At 42.0% G+C, this 23,726-nt stretch overlaps 1 protein-coding gene across 1 annotated transcript in view; it reads right to left on the reverse strand.

The window, feature by feature from the left end:
* LOC126273220 (sodium channel protein 60E-like) overlaps positions 1-23,726 on the reverse strand; it is a 295,045-nt gene that overhangs the window by 78,925 nt on the left and 192,394 nt on the right. The window contains exons 20-21 of the mRNA XM_049976764.1: positions 3,936-4,094; positions 3,721-3,825 (exon numbers count right to left, since the gene is read on the reverse strand). Of these exons, the coding sequence (XP_049832721.1) occupies positions 3,721-3,825; positions 3,936-4,094 (264 nt within the window). The remainder of the gene's footprint in view (positions 1-3,720; positions 3,826-3,935; positions 4,095-23,726) is intronic.

Consider the following 23,726-nt stretch of genomic DNA (forward strand, 5'->3'; position numbering starts at 1 on the left):
CGGTAAAGCAGATGCCAGACTGAGATTCATTGGAAGAATCCTAAGGAAATGCAATCCGAAAACAAAGGAGATGGGTTACAGTACACTTGTTCGCCCACTGCTTGAATACTGCTCAGCAGTGTACCAGATAGGGTTGATAGAAGAGATAGAGAAGATCCAAAGGAGAGCAGTGGGCTTCGTTACATTGTCATTTAGTAATCACAAAAGTGTTACGGAGATGATAGATAAACTCCAGTGGAAGACTCAGCAGGAGAGATGCTCACTAACTCAATACAGGCTTTTGTTAAAGTTTCGAGAACATACCTTCACTGAGGAGTCAAGCGGTATATTGCTCCCTCCTACATATATCTTGCGAAGAGACCATAAGGATAAAATCAGAGAGATTAGATCCCACACAGAAGCATACCGACAATCCTTCTTTCCATGAACAATAGGAGATTAGAATAGTAGGGAGAACCAATAGAGGTACTCAGGGTAGCCTCCGCCACACACTGTCAGGTGGATTGCGGAGTATGGATGTAGATGTAGATGTAGAAATGTATCAATGCAATAAGTTATGTTCTGGGGTCACCTCAGCTCCACGAATTTTCCAAACATACACAGAGCAGTTAAGTCAAGGTATTCTGAAGTGCATAAACTACTGGGGTAACATTTGGGTGATGACTGACACAAGGGGAGAACACAAATGAAACTTATAAACACTATTTCATTGGATGCTGGAGAACAAATGACATTGTAACCTAGACAAAGGCAAGTTTTTTGCACCATCCCAGCAGTATTTGTGTTATATGTTAAGCAGCAAAGGGATTACACCAACAACAGAGCATGTTGAATTGCAGAGTTTTCTGGGGAAATTTAACTACAACTCAAGGCTGTTTCTCCAGGCAGCTTACCCCACACATCCATCAAACCATTTGGGGAAGAAAGGCATTCAATTCATTTGGTCTCCTGAGTGTCACAAAGCATTCTTGCAGTTGAAAACAGACCTGAGGTCAGCCCTATGCTTAGTAATGTAAACACTGGGCAAGCTCCTGCCCCTTGCAACTCCCGTGTCACAATACAGGTTTGGAGCCTTTCTCTCGCATAAGAATGCCGATGGTACAAAGAAACCAAATGCTTTTTGTCTAAGATGCTCTCTCAGTCACAGAAAAACTATTTACTAATTGAGAAGGAGGTGTTGGCCATTGTTAGTTGCATTAAAAAAAAATCCCCTTTTTTCTACATGGGAATAAGTTCAGTTACTTACAGACCACAAACCCCTTGTCTCTCTTTTTGGTACATGTTGTCACCTTCCAGACAAAATGGGACAGCATTTGCAATGCTAGACTCCTTTCTTCAGAAATTACCATTATAGCATTCGTTTTAAGCCCACTGCATACTGTATGCATATGCTGATGCATTATCATGCCTTCCCATTGGCCCTGACACTGAGTTTGAGCATCTGGAAGCAGTATACCTTCCAATATTTCCTGATCATTGTTCACGAAACAGCTGTGGTTACTACCCAAGACTTCCTCCTACAGAGAGTCTTGGCAGTGGTGCAGAGTCAAGTAGTATTATTGTGGACAGAGGATGCTGAAAGTCACACTGTTGTTCCGCCTCTGCTAATTGGCCACATCCTTCAGCTACTACATACATACCCCTGGAGGATGTTGAGAATGAACAATTTGGCTCTCTTCCATGTTTACTGACCCAGGGCAGCCAAGAAAATAGAGAATCCGGAGTGTACATGTCAAGCTTGCACTCACAACCAACACCCCTGAGCAAAATGTTTTCCTCTTGGCCTTGACTTGAGCACCCATGGGAGAGGATACACATTGACTTTACCAGCACTTTTCAGGGTGCAATGCAGTTGCTAGTGGTGGATGTGATCTCCAGTTTCTATATATAGCATCAGTATCTTCTGTAACAGCATGCAGCATACCACTCGCTACCATTTTTGCCACAGAGGGGGTTCTCCACACAGTAGTATATGATAAAACACTTCAGCAGAACTCAAGGCATCCTTCTCACACAATAGAATACAGTACCTGACCACTGTCTCTTTCCATCCAATATAGAACTTGGAAGTGGAGCAGATGGTCAGAACCTTCAAAGTACAGATGAGGAAGACAATGACATCAATGCCCATTAAGGGGACCTTAACAGCCTTTCTTGTCATCTACCTACTGCTCCTTCCCAGTCAATGAGCAATGCCTCACTGAAGTACTACATGGAGGCAGGTCGCACATGCTCCTGGATCCACTGTGTCCTGCCCCGTGGACCCCGAGTCTCAGTTACACACCCCACTACCTGCAAGGTGCTATCATGTGGGCTTCAACAATTGGCTGGAAGTCAGACTGAGCACTGGGCATCATTCTCAGCCACAAGGGACACCAAATTTTTCTCATTGCAGCTGGGCAGGAACACTTGATCAGTCACTGAAGTCAGTTGTGGTTGGGACTTATGCAGAAGACATTGCCAGCCTCTGAGCCAGCACCCCGGGGTTTGCACTCTTGGCAACTGCACTTTCAGGCAATCCCCCCAGACAGCCAGTGCTCCTAGGTTTGCATAATAGACATGCCCACAGTGCCATTACAAACTGCACTCGCGTCATCACCACGAGCAATGGCAGCAGCCGAGGATCGAACAGGCACAGGACTAGGAATCCATGAAGTTTGTGACACTTCCTGCAACACTGGCCTTACCAATAGTCCCAATGCCTCAGCAGCAACTGCTGTCTCCAGTGCACCAGGCAGCAAATGAATGAGATGCCATGCGGATGGGAACACAGGAAACTGAGATGAATTTGGAGCCACTGGCAGAGCTACTTACACAATACTCCCCCTTGGCCTGGTCGATGAAGCATAGGTTTGGTTATTTCAAAAGTAATGCACCTATTAAAAGGGGGAAGGATTTAGTACTGTCACTAGATTTGCACAACAATATCAAGATGAATGTACCACTTTTGGCCATTCAGAATTGTACAGTTTCACAGTTGCACCTTGCGCATCTTGGACACCATATGAGATGTTGGCAAGATCCTCCGGTGGCATAGGCAATGAGGAAAAAGAGTGCACATTCCTCATTGAGTTGAGTTTTTGTATCTAATACATTCTAGGTGCTGAAATTACTATTGAGATCCAGTGAAACACTTGTTCTATATGACTTTCTTGATTTGCTATTATGGTTTTGTTCGTATTATGCTGTCAATTAATTTTGCTTCACAGATGCCTCTTGCACAGTTTGTCCTGTCAGATTTATGTGTGGCTAGCTGTTGTTCACTCAGTCTTTTTTGGCCACTTACTGTTTCCAGAGAAACTGCATACTGCAACTCACCCACTGGGGTAGTGTGTTAGAAGACATGATCGTTAGCTGAGATAGGAGCAATAAAAAAATGACTTGCACTGTAAATAATAAAATATGGATAGAGTAATTTTCAAAAATTTTAACACTGTTCAGACCACAATGTCAATAGAGAGAGGAGGAGGGGGAGAGGGAGTTGGAGATACTTCACTACCTTGCATATCTACCTATCTGTCTGTCAATACTGCTACTGCATAATGAACAGTTGTCTTTTTACCACAGTATTGCTTATGACCAACACCTTCAGTTCACTTCACAAAAAAAAAAAATTACTATGTGTGGATTATGCACATGTCCTACCATATTTAACAGTACCCTGTTTAAATTTAAAAATTCAATAATGATAAGAAGTATGAAAAGATTAAGTTGGCTTACCACTTGAAATAGTGCAAGATAGGCATTCCCAACATTATCAAAAGTAATTTTAGAATTAACCCATGTGTAGTTCTTATATAAACAAGTCTGCATATCATTCACCTCCTGCAATGAAGAATTTTTGTTAAATTGCATGTTCTAAACAGAGGTCACTAATTAAGAAAAATCTACACAAACGACATGTCTGCTTATAGCTTTAAAAAAATTTAACTTACCTCCACAGGAAGTAGTTCTCCTTTCTCATCAAGGCATTTGAAGAATTTGCCCCCAAAAAACTGCACACCCATGATTGAAAATATAAGCCAGAAGACAAGACACACAAGAAGTACATTGAAAATGGAAGGAATGGCATACATGAGTGCATTCACGACAATCTGAAAAATATAGATCACAAGAAGTATAACTGTGGAATAGAATAAACAGTCACATGTAGAATAGGACATACCAGCTCCTTTACTAAAAATATATATATTTATTTTTTGTTTTAATTAATCTGACCACATTTTATATCTATTTTATGGGTGCAATAATCTGTTACTGTTCTTACTAAAACTTATATATATTAAAAACACAGATTCCAAGACTTACCAAGCAGGAAAGCGCCGGTAGACAGGCACAATAAAATAACACACAAACGCACACACAAAATTTCTAGCTTTCGCAACCAATGGTTACTTCTTCAGGAAAGAGGGAAGGAGAGGGAAAGACGAAAGGATGTGGGTTTTAAGGGAGAGGGTAAGGAGTCATTCCAATCCCCCGGGAGTGGAAAGACTTACCTTAGGGGAAAAAAAAGGATAGGTACATACTCGCCCGCACACACACACACACACACACACACACACACACACACACACACACACACACGCACACACACACACACACACACACACACATATCCATCCATACATATACAGACACAAGCAGACATATTTGAAATATGTCTGCTTGTGTCTCTATATGTATGGATCGATATGTGTGTGTGTGTGTGTGTGTGTGTGTGTGTGTGTGTGTGTGTGTGTGTGTGTGTGTGTGTGTGTGTGTGTGTGTGTGCGAGTATATACCTATGTACTCCCTTGGTTCCATCTGATTCACCTGGTCCTACTCCAAAACCCATGCCACTTTCCTAGACGTTGACCTCCATATGTCCAATGGCCAGCTTCACACATCCGTCCACATCAAACCCACCAACAAGCAACAGTACCTCCATTATGACAGCTGCCACCCATTTCATATCAAACGGTCCATTCCCTACAGCCTAGGCCTTCGTGGCAAACGAATCTGTTCCAGTCCTGAATCCCTCGACCATTACACCAACAACCTGAAGACAGCTTTCGCATCCCGCAATTACCCTCCCGACCTGGTACAGAAGCAGATAACCAGAGCCACTTCCTCATCCCCTCAAACCCAGAACCTCTCACAGAAGAACCCCAAAAGTGCCCCACTTGTGAGAGAATACTTCCCGGGACTGGATCAGACCTTGAATGTGGCTCTCCAGCAGGGATACGACTTCCTAAAATCCTGCCCCGAAATGAGATCCATCCTTCATGAAATCCTCCCCACTCCACTAAGAGTGTCTTTCCGCCATCCACCTAACCTTTGTAACCTCTTGGTTCATCCCTATGAAATCCCCAAACCACCTTCCTACCCTCTGGTTCCTACCCTTGCAACCGCCCCTGGTGTAAAACCTGTCCTATGCACCCTCCCACCACCACCTACTCCAGTCCTGTAACCTGGAAGGTGTACACGATCAAAGGGGAGCCACGTGTGAAAGCACCCACGTGATTTACCAACTGACCTGCCTGCACTGTGTCGCTTTCTATGTGGGAATGACCAGCAACAAACTGTCCATTCGTATGAATGGACACAGGCAGACAGTGTTTGTTGGTAATGAGGATCAGCCTGTAGCTAAACATGCCTTGGTGCACGGCCAGCACATCTTGGCACAGTGTTACACCGTCCGAGTTATCTGGATACTTCCCACCAACACCAACCTATCCTAACTCCGGAGATGGGAACTCGCTCTTCAGTATATCCTCTCTTCTCGATATCCGCCAGGCCTCAACCTCCGCTAATTTCAAGTTGCCGCCGCTCATACCTCACCTGTCTTTCAACAACCTCTTTGCCTCTGTACTTCCGCCTCGACTGACATCTCTGCCCTTACTCTTTGCCTTTAAATATGTCTGCTTGTGTCTGTGTATGTGCAGATGGATATGTGTGTGTGTGTGTACGAGTGTACACCTGTCCTTTTTTTCCCCCCAAGGGAAGTCTTTCCGCTCCCGGGATTGGAATGACTCCTTGACTCCTTACCCTCTCCCTTAAAACCCACTTCCTTTCGTCTTTCCCTCTCCTTCCTGAAGAAGCAACCATCGGTTGCGAAAGCTAGTAGTTCTGTGTGTGTGTTTTGTTCATTGTGCCTGTCTGCCGGCGCTTTCCTGCTTGGTAAGTCTTGGAATCTTTGTTTTTAATATATTTTTCCCATGTGGAAGTTTCTTTCTATTTTATTTACATCATATATATATATATATATATATATATATATATATATATATATATATATATATATATATATATATATTCTTAACTGTAGTAGCATTTCACAGACCTGTGTGTGGAGTGTAGGAGACAAAAGTAGAAATTAAGTTACCAGTCAATGAAAGTATATCTTAGAAACCAGGCGGTTAGGCACTGGGTGGTTTTGAATTTTCATATTACACTTTTGTACAAAGTTGCATTATAAAAATACAGAAGTTATCAAACTAAGCACCTTTGTGAATTATCAGCACTGATTTGAAGTCAGTCAACTGTTACTGCAGGACAAGGAAGAAGCACACATACTAACTGAAACATTATGCAGTTTTTGTTTAACAGGTCATGAAAAAATGAGGCAAAAAAGTAAGAGGAGCTGCAAACTTATTTAATTCTGTGTGTTAGTAGATATGGTACAAACATTTTGGCATGTATGTCAAACGCTACAGTGTTTATGTGTATCAAGACCAACAGCATCACACTAATGACTGTGTACACAATTTATAGCAAGACATAGTCACCAAAGGGTATTTATGGCTATATCCAGTTCTTGATGACTGGTACTGCCATACAATGCAGCAGATTAACTTTAAGAACTGTTGAGGTAGTATGACATGTACCTGAATCAGGTGAGATATCTGTGAGATTCTACAGAGATTACGCAAAAGAACTTGTTCCTCCACAACGTTTCTCAAATGGAAAAGTGTTATCAATGCAAATTGGTGTGCCAGAATGTTGTCTGACTACTTCCGGTCCTTATGAAGTGAATTCCTGAGGAAACTGGGATTCCTGATTCTTTACGTTTCTTTGCTCTTATGCTACTCATTTCTTGGATTTCTTTGTGCAAAAACAGATATCTCATTGCAGTTTGCATTTGGAAGTCTTGTTGTTGTTTGCCAGATTCATATAATACATAGTCTGCTGTAAGCATTTCCAAAAACAATTATTACACAAAAATGGGTCTGGTACAGAGATTCTGTAGATAGATCTCGATTCAGGGATGATATACCTTCGAGAAACAGTGAATATTGTTCTTGTAAATGAAGAAAAGATCTTCTGTTGACCAGTGCAATTTACAAAAATAAACCACCAGTGATACAGGTGAGCTATCATGGATGTGTAACACCCAGCCCCCCTAAAGTGTCAACCAGGCTTAGTACACTCAAACCACGGCAACAAGAAAAATTTGATTGTTATCAATGGTGGCCACTAATGTGTGAACATGTATTTGTAATTACACTGAGGTGACAAAAACCACAGGATATCTCCTAATATTGTGTTGGACCCCTCTTTTGCCCAGCAATAGTGCAGCAACTTGATGTGGCATGGACTCAACAAATCTCTGGAAGTCCCCTGCAGACATACTGAACAATGCTGCCTCACTAGCCATCCGTAATTGTGAAATTGATGTTGGTGCAGGATATTGTGCACAAACTGACCTCTAGATTGTGTCCCATACACATTAGATGGGTTTCATGTTGGGTGATCTGGGGGGCCAAATCATTTGATTGAAACCAAAATGTTCTCCAAACCGATTGTGAACAATTGTATCCTGGTGAAATGACATCCTTTTCTGGGCACATGAAGTCCCTGAATGGCTGTAAATGATCTCCAAGTAGTGGAACATAACCATTTACAGGCAGTTATTGGTTCAGTTAGATCAGAGGACCTCAGCCGACACGAGCTTACACAATGCTTTGTTGGCAATTGGTGTCCATGACTTCGTGGGGTCTGCACCACACACAGATTCTATCATAGACTCTTAAAAACTGAAATTGGCACTCATCTGACCTGGCCACAGTTCACCAATTGTCTAAGGTCCAACAGATAGGGTTATCAGCCCAGGAGAAGCACTGCAAGAAATGTCGTATTGTTAGCAAAAGCATTTGTGTCACTCATCTGCTGCCATAGGCCATTAACAACGCATTTTACTGTACTGTGATAATGTTTACATTTATTGTTCATCACACATTGATTTCTGTGGTTAAGTCATGCAGAATTGGTTGTCTGTTAGCAATGACAACTATATGCAAATGCTGCTGCTCTTGGTTGTTAAGTGAAGTACATCAGGCAGTGAACTGTCCTGGCGAGAGGTAATGTCTGAAACTTGGTATTCTAAGGACACTCTTGACACTGTGGATATGAGAATATTGAACTCTCTAATGATTTATGAAAATGAATGTTCCACATGTTTAGCTTCAAAGACCATTCCATGTTCAAAATCTGTTAATTCAAATTTTGTGGCCATAAACTCATCGAACACCTTTTCACATGAATCACCAGAGTACAAATGTTCCACAAATGCACTGGCCTTTTATACTTTGTGTACGTGTACACAATACTTCCACCAACTGTGTATGTGCATATTACCGTCCCATGACTTTTGTCACTTCAATGGAAGAAATGGAAAGAAGTTACAATTGAGTAAGTATCTTACCCTTCTAGCAGTAGTTTATCATGTCACTAGGACAATTGATGGATACCATGTGATTGAAAAAAAGCACGGGTTATTCCTATTTTCAAGTAGTATTTCAAAACTAATGCCCATAACCACAGGCTTAGGGTCCTATATTGCCAATGTTAATCTACTATGCAGTTATATAAGATGTCCTATGATAATGCTCTATGAAGTTTCTGGAGACCGAAAAATCTCCTCTATAAAAATCAATAGATTCTGTAAACAGAGTGCTGCATGTTGTGCCACTGGGTGGTCAACTTTGTTCTTGGCAACAGGGTGTCAGCGGTCACTCACCTGGTGGACAGCTGGTTGGTAGTCATACAGGCATAAAAAGCTCTCCAGTATTTACAGGAGGGTTGGTATATGACATGGTTGCTTTCACATGTGATTCTGTTTCTGGTGGGATAGGATAAGTCCGTGACAGAACTGGAGTAAGAAGTGTTGGGTGGGTGCGTAGGACAGATCTTGCACCTTTGTCTTATACAGGGATATGATCTCTGTAACAAGTGGTGGGGAGTTGTAGTGGCATAGGGATTGACTAGAATATTTTGTAGATTGGGTGGGCAATGGAACACTACTTTAGGAGGGGTGGGAAGGATCTCTCAACACTTTCTCTTCTGTCCACATCCTCACACACACCCAATCCTCCAACCACCCCTAAGAACCAGCTACATAAGAGCACTCTTTCGCCACTCTGTATTATCTTGCACTGGATCCACTGAACCATATCCTTCTTTGGAGCTTGGATTATCTCTGGTCGTGCTCTGAACATGAGGGCTATCCTATCCAAGATCCTTCCAAGCTCTCCTAAAGTGGTGCTCCATTGCCCACCCACTCTACACAACATCCTATACCATCCCTATGTCACTCCAATTCCCATTACTTTGCAACATGGATCATATACCCATGGAAGACCAAGATGCAGGCCTGTCCAATACACTCACCCAGCACTTCCAAATCCAGTCCTTTCAGATGCTTACCCTACCACCATCAGAGGCTGGGCCATCTGCTAAAGCAGGCCCTTCATATACCAACTCTGCTGCAAACAATGAACAGTGTTTTATGTTCAAATGACTACCAACCAGGAGTCCACCATGATGAAAGCCCACTGCAAATTGTTGCCAAGAACAAAGTTGACCACCCGATGGCACAATATGCAGATGAACATAACATGCTCAATTTCAATGGCTGCTTCACAACCTGGATCATCGGGATCCTTCCCTCCAACCACCAGCTTTTCTGAACTTCGAAGATGGGGTTATCCTTGCAAAACATCCTTCACTCCCATATCATCCTAGAATCAATCTCTGCTTAACCACCCAACAGTTTTCCCTTCCTCCATCCTATCACACCCTCTCAATTCATATTCCGACATCACCTTCAATGAGTGCCTATGCCCACTGGCTCTGACAACAGTGCATCATATGCCTAGCCTGTGCACCTGCCACCCCTCCCTCCCATATTCTTAGTCGGCAAACCAGCTACCTACCTCGGAGCTGCCAGCAACCCACTCCAAATCCCTCTATCCCTCTCCCCGCCTCTGGCCCCTCCTCTCCCCCCCTCTCTCTGCCCACCCTACCCGACACATCTCCCACCCCTACCTAGAGCATCTACTGAAATGCAACATTGGCACTGTGTGTCCAGCCAGAATCACAACACAGGGGCATAGATGTGTGTAATCATGTGTGTGAGTGTGTTTTTGTTTTCTGTGTGTCTTTACACTTTAGCTCGAAAAAGCATTATTCTAAACCTGGAAATTTTTTTCTTTCTGTTTTGAGAGCACCTGTTGATGTCTCAACCCTTCTGCTTTTCCATGAGTGGTCTTCTTCACTCCTAAGGTATTTAATGGGAGGTATTGTGTCCCTTGACATCTGGAAGGCATTTGGTACAATCCTGAACTGTTTTTCAGTGAACAAAATATGATCTGGAAGTCATTTGGTACAATCCTGAACTGTTTTTCAGTGAACAAAATATGATTTCACATAGTATCAGATCAAATTTGTGACAGGATTCAATATTTCTGAAGGTTGCAATAAATGTAACATATTTTGCATAAATAGGTGAAAGAGATCCATTATTGTTTGATTATGCTGCTGGTGAAAAAATTACTGCCAATGGTAACAGTTGTAAATTACCTAGGCATAACTGTCCAGACCAACCTAAAATAGAATGACCACATAAAACTAACTGTAGGAATAGCAGATGCCAGGCTGAGAGACATTGGAAGAATCCTGAGGAAATGTAATTTAGCCACAAAAGAAGTACTTTTTTATGTACCACTCCTGTTTGATCCATTCTTGAGAATTGCTCATCAGTGCAGAATCCTTACCAAGTAGTATTAAAAGAGGAGACTGAGAAGATTTTGTGTAGAATGGCATGTATCATCACTGGATTGTTTAGCAAGTGCAAGAACACTATGAAAATATTAAAAAACTCCAGTGATAGGTTCAACCAGCAATCATTGTTTAGCAATAAGAGGTTTACTGTTGAAATTCTGAGGGAGTACATTCCAAGAAGAGGCAGACAATATATTACTTCCTCCCACATATGTTTACACATATTATTGAAAGTACAATCATTTGGGGTATTGATAGAAATTTGTGACTTTTTTGAATATATTCTAATAGGGAGGATGCAGCATGTAATCTTGGATGGAGACTCATTGAAGGATGCAGAAGTAATTCTAATAGGAGTTACCTATAATAGATAACTAATAGCAGCTATCTATAATAAACCAGATAAACCAGTACCTTGGGGGAAAGGGGTGAGGGGAACAAATAGAACCTGAATAGCAATTCAAGTGGAGCAACAATTACCAATTTGCTTCAAATGTAAAATTCTGCAGTTCACAAAATGAAAAACAGTAGAGTCCTCTGATTATGATATCAATGAGTCAGAAATGGAATCAGTCAGTCATACAAAAACCTTGATGTAAAATTTTGTAGCTTTTCACTAATGAAGCTTGATGTGTAACATTAACATCTCTGTTCAGAAGAGGAATAGTTCTGTTTGGCCAACATTTATGTCATATTTCTGCTATCTTAATCACTGATTACTGATACACTGTCCAGTAAATCTTCTCAGTATGGGAGTCATTCAGGCCATTCTTCTGAATGTTACATTTTCTCAAATATTAGAATAGGTACTGAAAGAGATCATTATTTTGGCTATGATCACACATGAGTTATGGAAAGACTTGCGCATAACATATATACATATACTGTTCTGATAAGAATCAACACATTTGTTTTTGAGGGAAAACTGTCACTAACTCTATTGCAATGAAAACCAATCTGGGTTCACATGACAACAGTATGAGGAATAAGTAATGTTTAAATAATGTGGACTTTCACAGAAATACTAACTAACGTGTTGGTATGGGTAACTGAAAAATGAATGAGAATTTTTATATAAATTACATGCATATTTCTGTTTAAATTTAAGGACATTTATTCATAGAGTGTAGGGTTAATTCTTTGCATTGAAAAATTCTTTACTGTTTTGTATGTGATTATGTAACAACTGCAGCTACATAATCTTAAAATGAAACAAATTTTCATACTAAAGAAATGAGATAACTTCTTTTTTGACTAGTTCCTGAGAAACCTGGAATGATAACAGAGCACTGACTTTTACACACAATAAAACTCTTAAGTCAAGGTTACACACAAGAAAACTCTAAGTCAAGAAAAATTTATTCACTGCAGATCAACATTATCCTGTGTCAACAATATTTGCTAGAGAACTGTCGAGATAACTTTGCTTACAGTATTGTGAATATTTTCATTTTTTCAAACTCATATGAAATGTGAGAACCAAAATCATGTACTGCAAAGCTATATTTAATATTTTCAACTGTATGGTTGTCTACAAGATGCAGGTGTGTGAACCTCACACAGGGTGGAAGTGGCAGATATCAACAAAAATGGCAGTGATGCATTTAGCATTGTCTCCATTAAAATTGTCTTTGTTGCTGAAGTTCTAGTTCTTTAGTATTGAAGTGGCATCCACCTAAAAGTAGATTTTTGCAACCAATGAATAACTGCCTTAGCTGTACCATGATCTGTAATTTCTCCATGTTGATCCTGAATCCATATTTCCTTCCATTTTCCTTGATGTGGTGATTGTTTTTGAGAGGATGTATTATTTGCTCTTTTGGTATGTTGACATATGAAGGGCATTGTGTAAGTAATGCAACACATTGTTTTTCTGAAAGCAAGTTGGTTTTATCCAGAACTGCACCACGCAATATTATTCCCCACTCTTTTCACCACAAAACCCTAATTTCAACATAATTTCCATTTCATGCAGAGGCCTTATGTCACCTTACTGGGAGGGCCCATATGTCCACACGATAGCACTCTGCTAGTCGATGTTGGAGCCAACGTCTTGTTGCATCAATAACGTACTCTCATCCATGTACTGCTTCCAGGGGAGTGCACGCTTCCTAGAGCCAAACTGAGGTAGCTCTTGATGGTATTCTGTTATGATGCAAGGAACCAAGTGGGCAAATACTTTGACTACCCCAGCTGGTGCACAAGTATGTCAGCATAGCCAGCAGATAGGCTCCACTGTGCACAGAGGTGTTTGGCTGTGATCCATCAATAATCTTAAATGAGAGCACCCACATGGCTTCCCAGCATTGTAGGAGTCATGAGTGTGGATGATTGGCTGCATGCAGAATATTGGAAGGCTTGTACAAGCTTGTTGCAATGATGATAGATGCCTTTCCCAATGACTTGCCATGCTTTTGTTCAATGCTGGGTCTCCATAGATATTCTGCAATCACCTACATATATTGTGATGCTCTGGTTTTCTGCAAAAAGAAACTTGATGACAGCTCTCTGCTGGATTGCACCTCCATTACTGATGCTATTTTGAAGGCTGCACATAGTGCTGTCACCTACTGAAACTTCATGAAACTATAGGGGCTGAAGCAGAAATATTGCACAATGTCCCATAACAAATCACGCATTTTCTCCAACTGAAACTGGTCAAGGAAAAAAAAAAGTTGCATTACTTATTGAACGCCCCTCATAATTTGTCTGGCTTTGGCTTAGTTGCTGTTCTGAGGAAAAAATATGTTCCATCACAAGGTCATTTTTTAGTTACGCTTGCATGTAGATGTGTTACTGCTGAAGTCGCTGATTCACACTACAGTTCTTCTAAAGCATTTTCTAACTGTAGGGACTGGAAGGCCTTCCTCATGTGAAATTTATTTTTTATCTGAATTACTACAGTCTTTGCTCCATTGTGGAAATATTTACTCCTCATTGGAAGATTGCCCAACAAGATTACATAGGTGTGTGCAGAGGAGTGGTCTGTTTGCAGTTCACAAACATGTTTACCACATCATTCACGCAGTGCGTTGCACCTGCATGGCTCAGTGGTGACAATATGGTTGGTACCTGATGCAGCATACAGAATCTCAGACATAAACCCTCATCTTCAAACAGATAAAAACCAGTGTAATATACTCAAGGAGTGCAGCATGATATTTTGATATACTATTGGTATTACTCAGTAGTATGTCACTGATCATTAGCATTATCCATTCATATCATAAAAATATATGTATTTATGTATGTTCCACATCTCCTACTAAACCACTGGGCCGATTCCAAGTGAACTTAGTAGACATCACTTACCGTCTGTAAAGAGCTGCTGTGGGGGTAAGAATCACCCACCTACCAAAAAAGGAGTATATGACACAATATGTGAATGCCCTGACTTTATTCATCCAGTGTTTGAGAATCAGAGCACTTAGTGACTTGGAAACTTTAAACATAATTTCAGATCTCCACGAAACTTTTTTTTGCTGACAACCCACACAAAATGGTGGAAGGAAAAAAGTATATTGCTTACAACATTCAATATTTTGAACATGGCTACACTTCAGCAATGGTTACAGAATAGCAGATGGATAAGACAGTCCACCACTTGCAATAAATGGTGGTTTTCAGTTAACCTTACATATGGTTTCGGTAGATTTAAACTCATCTTCTTCAGAAGGACGAGAAACAAACTTCACTTTAGCAAGCAGTCAGTAAAGTGATCTAACATCTCCACATGAAATGTGTTGGGAACAGTCTGTATATCCATTTTTAAAAGTTAAGCCCCTAAAATCAAGGGCTTGTCACATTAGTAAAACCAATCACATGCCAGACCTTGTTAAGAGATACACGCTGACAAGCTTGTAAAGCTACATGTAATAAGCTCCTCTCAAAACCTTGGATTAATTTCAACCAAACTTGGTACACATACTACTTACTATCTGGAAAGAAGAACTGAAGGGGTAAAAACCAACAACCTCCTATTGAGGTACGGGTGATGATGTGGAGAGCCAAGAGGGTAAGAGGAGATGGACAGACAGAGGGGGGGGGGGGGGGGGGAGGCAAGGAGGAGATGGACACAGATAGAGCGAAGGAGGAAATGTACAGATAGAGGGGAATGGGAAATGGACAGAAAGGAAAGATGAGGAGTTGGTCAGAGAGCAGGAGGAGGAAGAGACGACAGAGAGGGAGGGCGAAGGAAACAGAGAGAGGGCTTGACAGAAAGAGGGAAGTGGAGGAACTGGTCAAAGAGGCGGGAGAGGAGGAGATCAACAGAGGAAAGGGTACGATGAGAGGGACAAAGGAAGAAAAGAGGAGGAGAGGGACAGAAACAGGGGAAGGAGGATGTGGACAGAAAGGAGGAGATGAATAGAAAGAGGGGAGCAGGAAATGGACAGGGAAAGAGAAGAGGAGGAATGAGCAGGTTGGGCAGAGAGAAGGGGAGGAGGAGCTGGACAGAGAGAGGAGGAGGTGAACACAGAGGAGCAGGAAGAGGAGGACAGAGAGAGGAGGAGGTGAACAGAGAGGAGGAGGTGGAAATGGACAGAGAGAGGAGGAGGAGGAGGAGGGGGAGATGGTCAGAGAGAGAGGGGTGGAAATGGACAAAGAGAGGAGAGCAGGAGATGGACAAAGAAAGGGGGAGGAGAAGAGGGACAGAAGGGAAAGGAGCAATTGACAGTAGGGTAAAGAGCAGATGACAGAGAGAGGGAGGAGAGAAAGAAGTACAGAAGAGGGGGAGTGGGAGATGGACACAAAAAGGGGGAGGAGGAGATGGACTTCAGAAAGTTTGGAAGTAATACATACATGGTCAATACTGGATACTTAGCTGGTTATGTAAATATGATTGTTCAATCTCATGTAACAAAATTTTAATTTTAGAATACTGCTCCATCTCTGAGTTATGTGACTCATTTCTGACATGTCTCTGTTGCCCTAATTAGATGATTAATATTTGTATGTTTTGAGATGGCTAAATTGCCATTAAATATTGATTGTTGAAACCTGCCAGTCATTTCCTTCAGTCTTCAGCCCACTGTAGCTCCTGCTGGTAACATTCTTCACCTTACTTGTTTTTTTCACATCTCATTCACTCAGTTGTTTTGAACATTTGTAACCACTACTTTCCCACATAAGACTTAAGACTTCCTAAAACAACAGGATTGAATCTTTCAGTTATACCGACTAGTCACAGAGAGCTTTGATAAGGTTCATAGATACTTTATGTACTACAGCCACCTCTTTTATTAAAAGCACACCAACATGGCTTCATTGTCCCTGAACTCACAAATAAATGTAAAATGCACATACTTTCTCAAATCTAACTTTTTTCTACTTCATAACTATAAATAAATTTTGGAAAATTAGTGATCTCTGTTGATAACGTCTTGTTGTCACCATGCTTTGGGTGGATTAACCTGACTAACTTTCTACACACTTCAAAAAAAATTTTGTGTCACCTTGGTTCCGAGAGTTCTGGAACCTGTACAGAAAATTGGAATAGAGATCAACATAAACATCATTTCTGCCCTTTTTATTAAACATGAAAACCACACATTACATGTTGTACTACCATAAAGTGAGACCTTCAGAGTTGGTGGTCCAAACTGCTGTGTACACTGTTACCTCTAATAGCCAGTAGCACGTCCTCTTGCATTGATGCATGCCTGTATTTGACATGAAATACTATCCACAAGTTCATCAGGGCCCTGTTGGTCCAGATCATCCCACTCCTCATCAGTGATCTGGCATAGATCCCTCAGAGTGGTTGGTGGGTCACATCATCCATAAACAGCCCTTTTCAATATGTGCCAGGCATGTTGAATAGGGTTCATGCCTGGAGAGCATGCTGGGCACACTGGTTGAGCAATGTCGTTATCCTGAAGGAAGTCATTCACAAGATGTGCATGATGTGGGCACGAATTGTTGTCCATGAAGACGAATGCCTTGCCGCTATGCTGCTGATATGTTGCACTATAGGTTGCAGGATGACAGTCACGTACCGTACAGTCATTGCATAACCACCACCAGCATACGTTGGCCCCACATAATGCCACTCCAAAACAGCAGGGAACCTCCACCTTGCTGCACTTACTGGACAGTGTGTCTAAGGCGTTCAGCCTGACTGGTTTGCCTTCAAACACGTCTCCGACAATTGCATGATTGAAGACATATGCGACACTCATCGGTGAAGAGAACATGATGCCAATACTGAGAAGTCCATTCAGAATGTTGTTAGGCCCATCTGTAACACGCTGCATGGTGTTGTGGTTGCAAAGATGGACCTCGCCATGGACAATGGAGTGAAGTTGCACATCATGCAGCCTATTGCACACAGTTTGAGTCATAACATGACGTCCTGTGGCTGCACAAAAAGCATTATTCATCATGGTGGTGTTGCTGTCAGGGTTCCTCCGAACCATAATCCATAGGTAGCGGTCATTCACTGCAGTAGTAGCCCTTGGGTAGCCTGAGTGAGGCATGTCATTGACAGTACCTGTCTCTCTGGATCTCCTCCATGTCTGAACAACATTGCTTTGGTTCACTCAGAGATGCCTGGACACTTCCCTTGCTGAGAGCCCTTCCTGGCACAAAGTAACAATGCGGACACGATCGAACCACGGTATTGACCCTCTAGGCATGATTGAACTACGGACAACATGAGCCATGTACCTCCTCACTGGTGGAATGACTGGAACTGACTGGCTGTTGGACCCCCTCCATCTAATAGGCATTGGTCATGCACGCTTGTTTACATCTTTGGACAGATTTAGTGACATCTCTGAACAGTCAAAGGGTCTGTGTCTCTGATATAGTACTCACAGTCAACATCTATATTCACGAGTTCTGGGAACCAGGGTGATACAAAACTTTCTTTTGATGTGTGTAGGTAGGCTAGGTATTAAGAGATCTATGGCAGCCCCCCCTCCCCCCTCACCCCTCCTCCCAACAAAAAAAGAAGTAAGTATCCTTGGGTGATTTATTGATTTTAAGTTTCACTGGTCAACAATTTTTTTTTTGTTACAAGAACAATACAGAGTGTTTATGGAAGATATTTCACACCTGAATGCAGATTGAGTTACCAAATTTCTGTACCAGACTCAGTTTCCATGTAATATTGGTTTTTGTAAATGCTTGTGGCAGTCTATGTATAATATGTATCTGGAAAACAACCAGAGTTTTAAAAAAATCTCAGTACATAAATGATTCACATAAATGAGAACATAAGAGTAAAAAATCATACCCAAGAATATTACCTTTCTAATTTCCTGTGAACCTTTGCCTCAAGAATGTTGCTTCATAAGACCTAGAAGCAGTCAGACAACAACTGGTCACTCCATTTGGCTGGATAATGCTTTTAAATTTGAGAAATGCCATGGAGGATCCATTTGGCAGTTTTGTGACTATTGGCACCAACATTTTTGGGGAGAAAAGTCCATCTGCTCATTCCAATGTAATTTAAGTGACAACATCCATCCCATAAGGTGGTATGGTCATAATAGTTGTACAATATCATGACAGTTTTATGTCTGTTGTTGACCAAAAAGATATTACAGGCACTTTCAACATCACTGAATCAATTAAGGAAATGTTCATCATGTATTTATGCCCAAACATGTGGTCCTACAAATATCCTCTTCTTGAGTTTTGCTTCACTGATCATTGGAAACTTCCTTCACAGGTACAGGAACCCATGTGAAGTTTTGTCCATACTTTTCAGATGTTTTTGATGTTACCCAATTTTATATGAAGCAATGGTAGGTACATGTATTTTGGGCTTACCGAGAGAAGTATTCACTGCATTCATCTGGAGTGAAGTGTAGATGTTTTTTTGATTGATTAATATCTTTTTAATATATATTCAGATTTGATTGCTGGCAACTGCATCTGCCCCCACTAGTAAGCTGCGATACAAAAAACTTACATTCTTTTCATTATCATCATTTTTTGATAACCTAGTGTAATTTAATTCAGATGAAGCACTTTGTGCTTCTTCGGTGCACCACCAATTAGAGCTGTGCAAAATGTTGCAGGCTGATCTCAGTTGGAATTGAGCCCTGGAGGGAGTCGACTGAGCATTTGATTAGCAGCAGCTCCACAGCTCTCTGTAGGCAAGGCTGAACACATAGCAACTTATTTACACATTGAGTCTGTAAATATTAATGCATTGCGACTCTGCTTCTAATTCAGAGCAAGATGTGTGAATAGTAATTTTTGCCAAGTGATTTATGTAAGATTTCAGGAACAAGTATTAACATTATTAAGTGCGTGAACAGTATTACATATGACACTGTATTAAAACTTTAATTATTTCAATTGTAAGCTGTTTATGGCTTTGTCTACCACTTGGTTCCATTAAATTAAAGTCATTGGCATCCCTGATCTAAATCTAACTCTTCAATTAGTAGTGTTGAGAGTCTTATACCACTCACTAGTTATGTCCCTACAGCCGCACATCAAAGAGCTGAACTCCACAACCTATGAGCTGCTTCTGTACAGGGAAAATCTGTAGAAGGCAGCAGTTTGGTGAAATTAGAACTTTTGATGTGGCAGAGTACAATTATGGCCCCTTGCAAACTCTTTATTCAAAGTACAAATTTTGGCAGGCGCATGTAATCTACATCTACATCTACATTTATACTCCGCAAGCCACCCAACAGTGTGTGGCGGAGGGCACTTTACGTGCCACTGTCATTACCTCCCTTTTCTGTTCCAGTCGCTTATGGTTCGCGGGAAGAATGACTGTCTGAAAGCCTCTGTGCGCACTCGAATCTCTCTAATTTTACATTCGTGATCTCCTCGGGAGGTATAAGTAGAGGGAAGCAATATATTCGATACCTCATCCAGAAACGCACCCTCTCGAAACCGGGTGAGCAAGCTACACCACGATGCAGAGCGCCTCTCTTGCAGAGTCTGCCACTTGAGTTTACTAAACATCTCCGTAATGCTATCACGGTTACCACATACCCCGGTGACAAAACGCGCCGCTGTTCTTTGGATCTTCTCCATCTCCTCCGCCAACCCAATCTGGTACGGATCCCACACTGATGAGCAATACGAACGAGTATTTTGTAAGCCACCTACTTTGTTGATGGACTACATTTTCTAAGGACTCTCCCAACGAATCTCAACCTGGTACCCACCTTACCAACAATTAATTTTATATGATCATTCCACTTCAAATCGTTCCGCACGCATACTCCCAGATATTTTACAGACGTAACTGCTGCCAGCATTTGTTCCGCTATCATATAATCATACAATAAAGGATCCTTCTTTCTATGTATTCGCAATATGTTACATTTGTCTATGTTAAGGGTCAGTTGCCACTCCCTGCACCGAGTGCCTATCCGCTGCAGATCTTCCTGCATTTCGCTACAATTTTCTAATGCTGCAACTTCTCTGTATACTACAGCATCATCTGCGAAAAGCTGCATGGAAATTGCGACACTATCTACTAGGTCATTTATATATATTGTGAAAAAGCAATGATCCCATAACACTCCCCTGTGGCACGCCAGAGGTTACCTTAACGTCTGTAGATGTCTCTCCATTGATAACAACATTCTGTGTTCTGTTTGCTAAAAACTCTTCAATCCAGCCACACAGCTGGTCTGATATTCTGTAGGCTCTTACTTTGTATACCATGCGACAGTGTGGAACTGTACCGAATGCCTTCCGGAAGTCAAGGAAAATAGCATCTACCTGGGAGCCAGTATCTAATATTTTCTGGGTCTCATGAACGAATAAAGCGAGTTGGGTCTCACACAATCACTGTTTCTGGAATCCATGTTGATTCCTACAGAGTAGATTCTGGGTTTCCAAAAACAACATGATACGCGAGGAAAAAACATGTTCTAATATTCTACAACAGATTGACATCAGAGATATAGGTCTATAGTTTTGCGCATCTACTTGATGATCCTTCTTGAAGACTGGGTCTACCTGTGCTCTTTTCCAATCATTTGGAACCTTCCGTTCCTCTAGAGACTTGTGGAACACGGCTGTTAGAAGGGGGGAAGTTCTTTCGCGTACTCTGTGTAGAATCAAATTGGAATTCCATCAGGTCCAGTGGACTTTCCTCTGTTCAGTAATTTCAGTTGCTTTTCTATTCCTTGGACACTTATTTCGATGTCAGCCATTTTTTCGTTTGTGTGAGGATTTAGAGAAGGAACTGCAGTGTGGTCTTCCTCTGTGAAACAGCTTTGGAAAAAGGGGTTTAGTATTTCAGCTTTACGTGTGTCATCCTCTGTTTCAATGCCATAATCATCCCGGAGTGTCTGGATATGCTGTTTCGGGCCACTTGCTGATTTAACGTAAGACCAGAACTTCCTACGGTTTTCTGTCAAGTCGGTACATAGAATTTTACTTTCGAATTCACCGAACGCTTCACACATAGTCCTCCTTATGCTAACTTTGACATCGTTTAGCTTCTGTTTGTCTGAGAGGTTTTGGCTGCATTTATACTTAGAGTGAAGCTCTCTTGCTTTCGCAGTAGTTTCCTAACTTCGTTGTTGAACCACGGTGGGTTTTTCCGATCCCTCACAGTTTTACTCGGCACGTACCTGTCTAAAATGCATTTTACGTTTGCCTTGAACTTTTTCCATAAACACTCAACATTGTCAGTGTCGGAACAGAAATTTTTGTATTGATCTGTTAGGTAGTCTGAAATCTGCCTTCTATTACTCTTGCTAAACAGATAAACCTTCCTCCCTTTTTTTATATTCCTATTAACTTCCATATTCAGGGATGCTGCAAAGGCCTTATGATCACTGATTTCCTGTTCTACACTTACAGAGTTGAAACGTTTGGGTCTGTTTGTTATCAGTAGGTCCAAGATGTTATCTCCACTAGTCGGTTCTCTGTTTAATTGCTCGAGGTAATTTTCGGATAGTGGACTCAGTATAATGTCACTCGATGCTCTGTCCCTACCACCCATCCTAAACATCTGAGTGTCCCAGTCTATATCTGGTAAATTGAAATCTCCACCTAAGACTATAACATGCTGAGAAAATTTGTGTGAAATGTATTCCACATTTTCTATCAGTTGTTCTGCCACCTGCTGAGTTGGGAGGCTGGTAAAAGGAGCCAACTATTAATCTAGCTTGGTTGTTGAGTGTAACCTCCACCCACAATAATTCACAGGAACTATCCACTTCTACTTCACTACAGGATAAGCTACTACCAACAGCGACAAACACGCCATCACCGGTTGCATGCAATCTATCCTTTCTTAACACCGTCTGTATCTTTGTACAAATTTCGGCAGAACTTATCTCTGGCTTCAGCCAGCTTTCTGTACCTATAACGATTTCAGCTTCGGTGCTTTCTATCAGCGCTTGAAGTTCCAGTACTTTACCAATGCAGCTTTGACAGTTTGCAATTACAATACCAATTGCTGCTTGGTCCCCGCATGTCCTGACTTTGCCCCTCACCCTTTGAGGCTGTTGCCCTTTCTGTACTTGCCCGAGGCCATCTAACCTAAAAAACTGCCCAGTCCACGCCACACAACCCCTGCTACCCGTGTAGCCACTTGTTGCGTGTAGTGGACTCCTGACCTATCCAGCAGAACCTGAAATCCCACCACCCTATGGTGCAAGTCGAGAAATCTGCAGCCCACACGGTCGCAGAACTGTCTCAGCCTCTGATTCAGACCCTCCACTCGGCTCTGTACCAAAGGTCCGCAGTCAGTCCTGTCGACGATGCTGCAGATGGTGAGCTCTGCTTTCATCCCGCTAGCGACACTGGCAGTCTTCACCAAATCAGATAGCCGCCGGAAGCCAGAGAGGATTTCCTTCGATCCATAGCAACACATATCATTGGTGCTGACATGAGCGATCACCAGCAGATGGGTGCACCCTGTAACCTTCATGGCATCCAGAAGGACCCTTTCCACATCTGGAATGACTCCCCCCGGTATGCACACGGAGTGCACATTGGTTTTCTTCCCCTCTCTTGCTGTCACATTCCTTAGGGGCCCCATTATGCACCTGACGTTTGAGCTCCTAACTACCAGTAAACCCACCCTATATGACCGCCCAGATCTTGCAGACTGAGGGGCAACCTCTGGAAAAGGACAAGCAGCCATGTTCAGCGGAAGGTCAGTATCAGCCTGAGACAGAGCCTGAAACCGGTTCGTCAGACAAACTGGAAAGGCCTTCCGTTCAGCCCTCCAGAATGTCTTTCGCTCCCTGCCACACCTTGAGACAACCTCCCACTCTACGACAGGTGAGGGATCAGCCTCAATGTGGGCAGTATCCTGGGCAGCCACAGTCGTAGTGCAATCAAGGGATGCGTGGGACGAGCTGGCCATCCCCGACAAACCCCCATCCGGACCCCCACAGTGATGCCCATTGGCAACACCCTCAAGCTGTGTGACCAAAGCCAACACTGCCTGAAGCTGGGAACAAAGGGATGCCAACTCAGCCTGCATCTGAGCACAGCAGTTGCAGTCCCTATTCATGCTAAAAACTGTTGTGTAAAGAACGTCTGAACTAATCTACAGAGAGCACAAACAATTCGACACAAAATTCAAATGGTTATTAAAATAGAAGATTGCCTAATAGATGCAGTAATGCTGCTACTTGCACACTGATGACACACTGCTTGGCGGGGGAAGGAGACTATGCGATTTTGTACTATTCAGGTACTAAAATGTGATGCTACACTCTCAAATACTATAATACGCCCAA

Source organism: Schistocerca gregaria, chromosome 5 (assembly GCF_023897955.1).
Source record: "Schistocerca gregaria isolate iqSchGreg1 chromosome 5, iqSchGreg1.2, whole genome shotgun sequence".
NCBI lineage: Eukaryota > Metazoa > Arthropoda > Insecta > Orthoptera > Acrididae > Schistocerca > Schistocerca gregaria.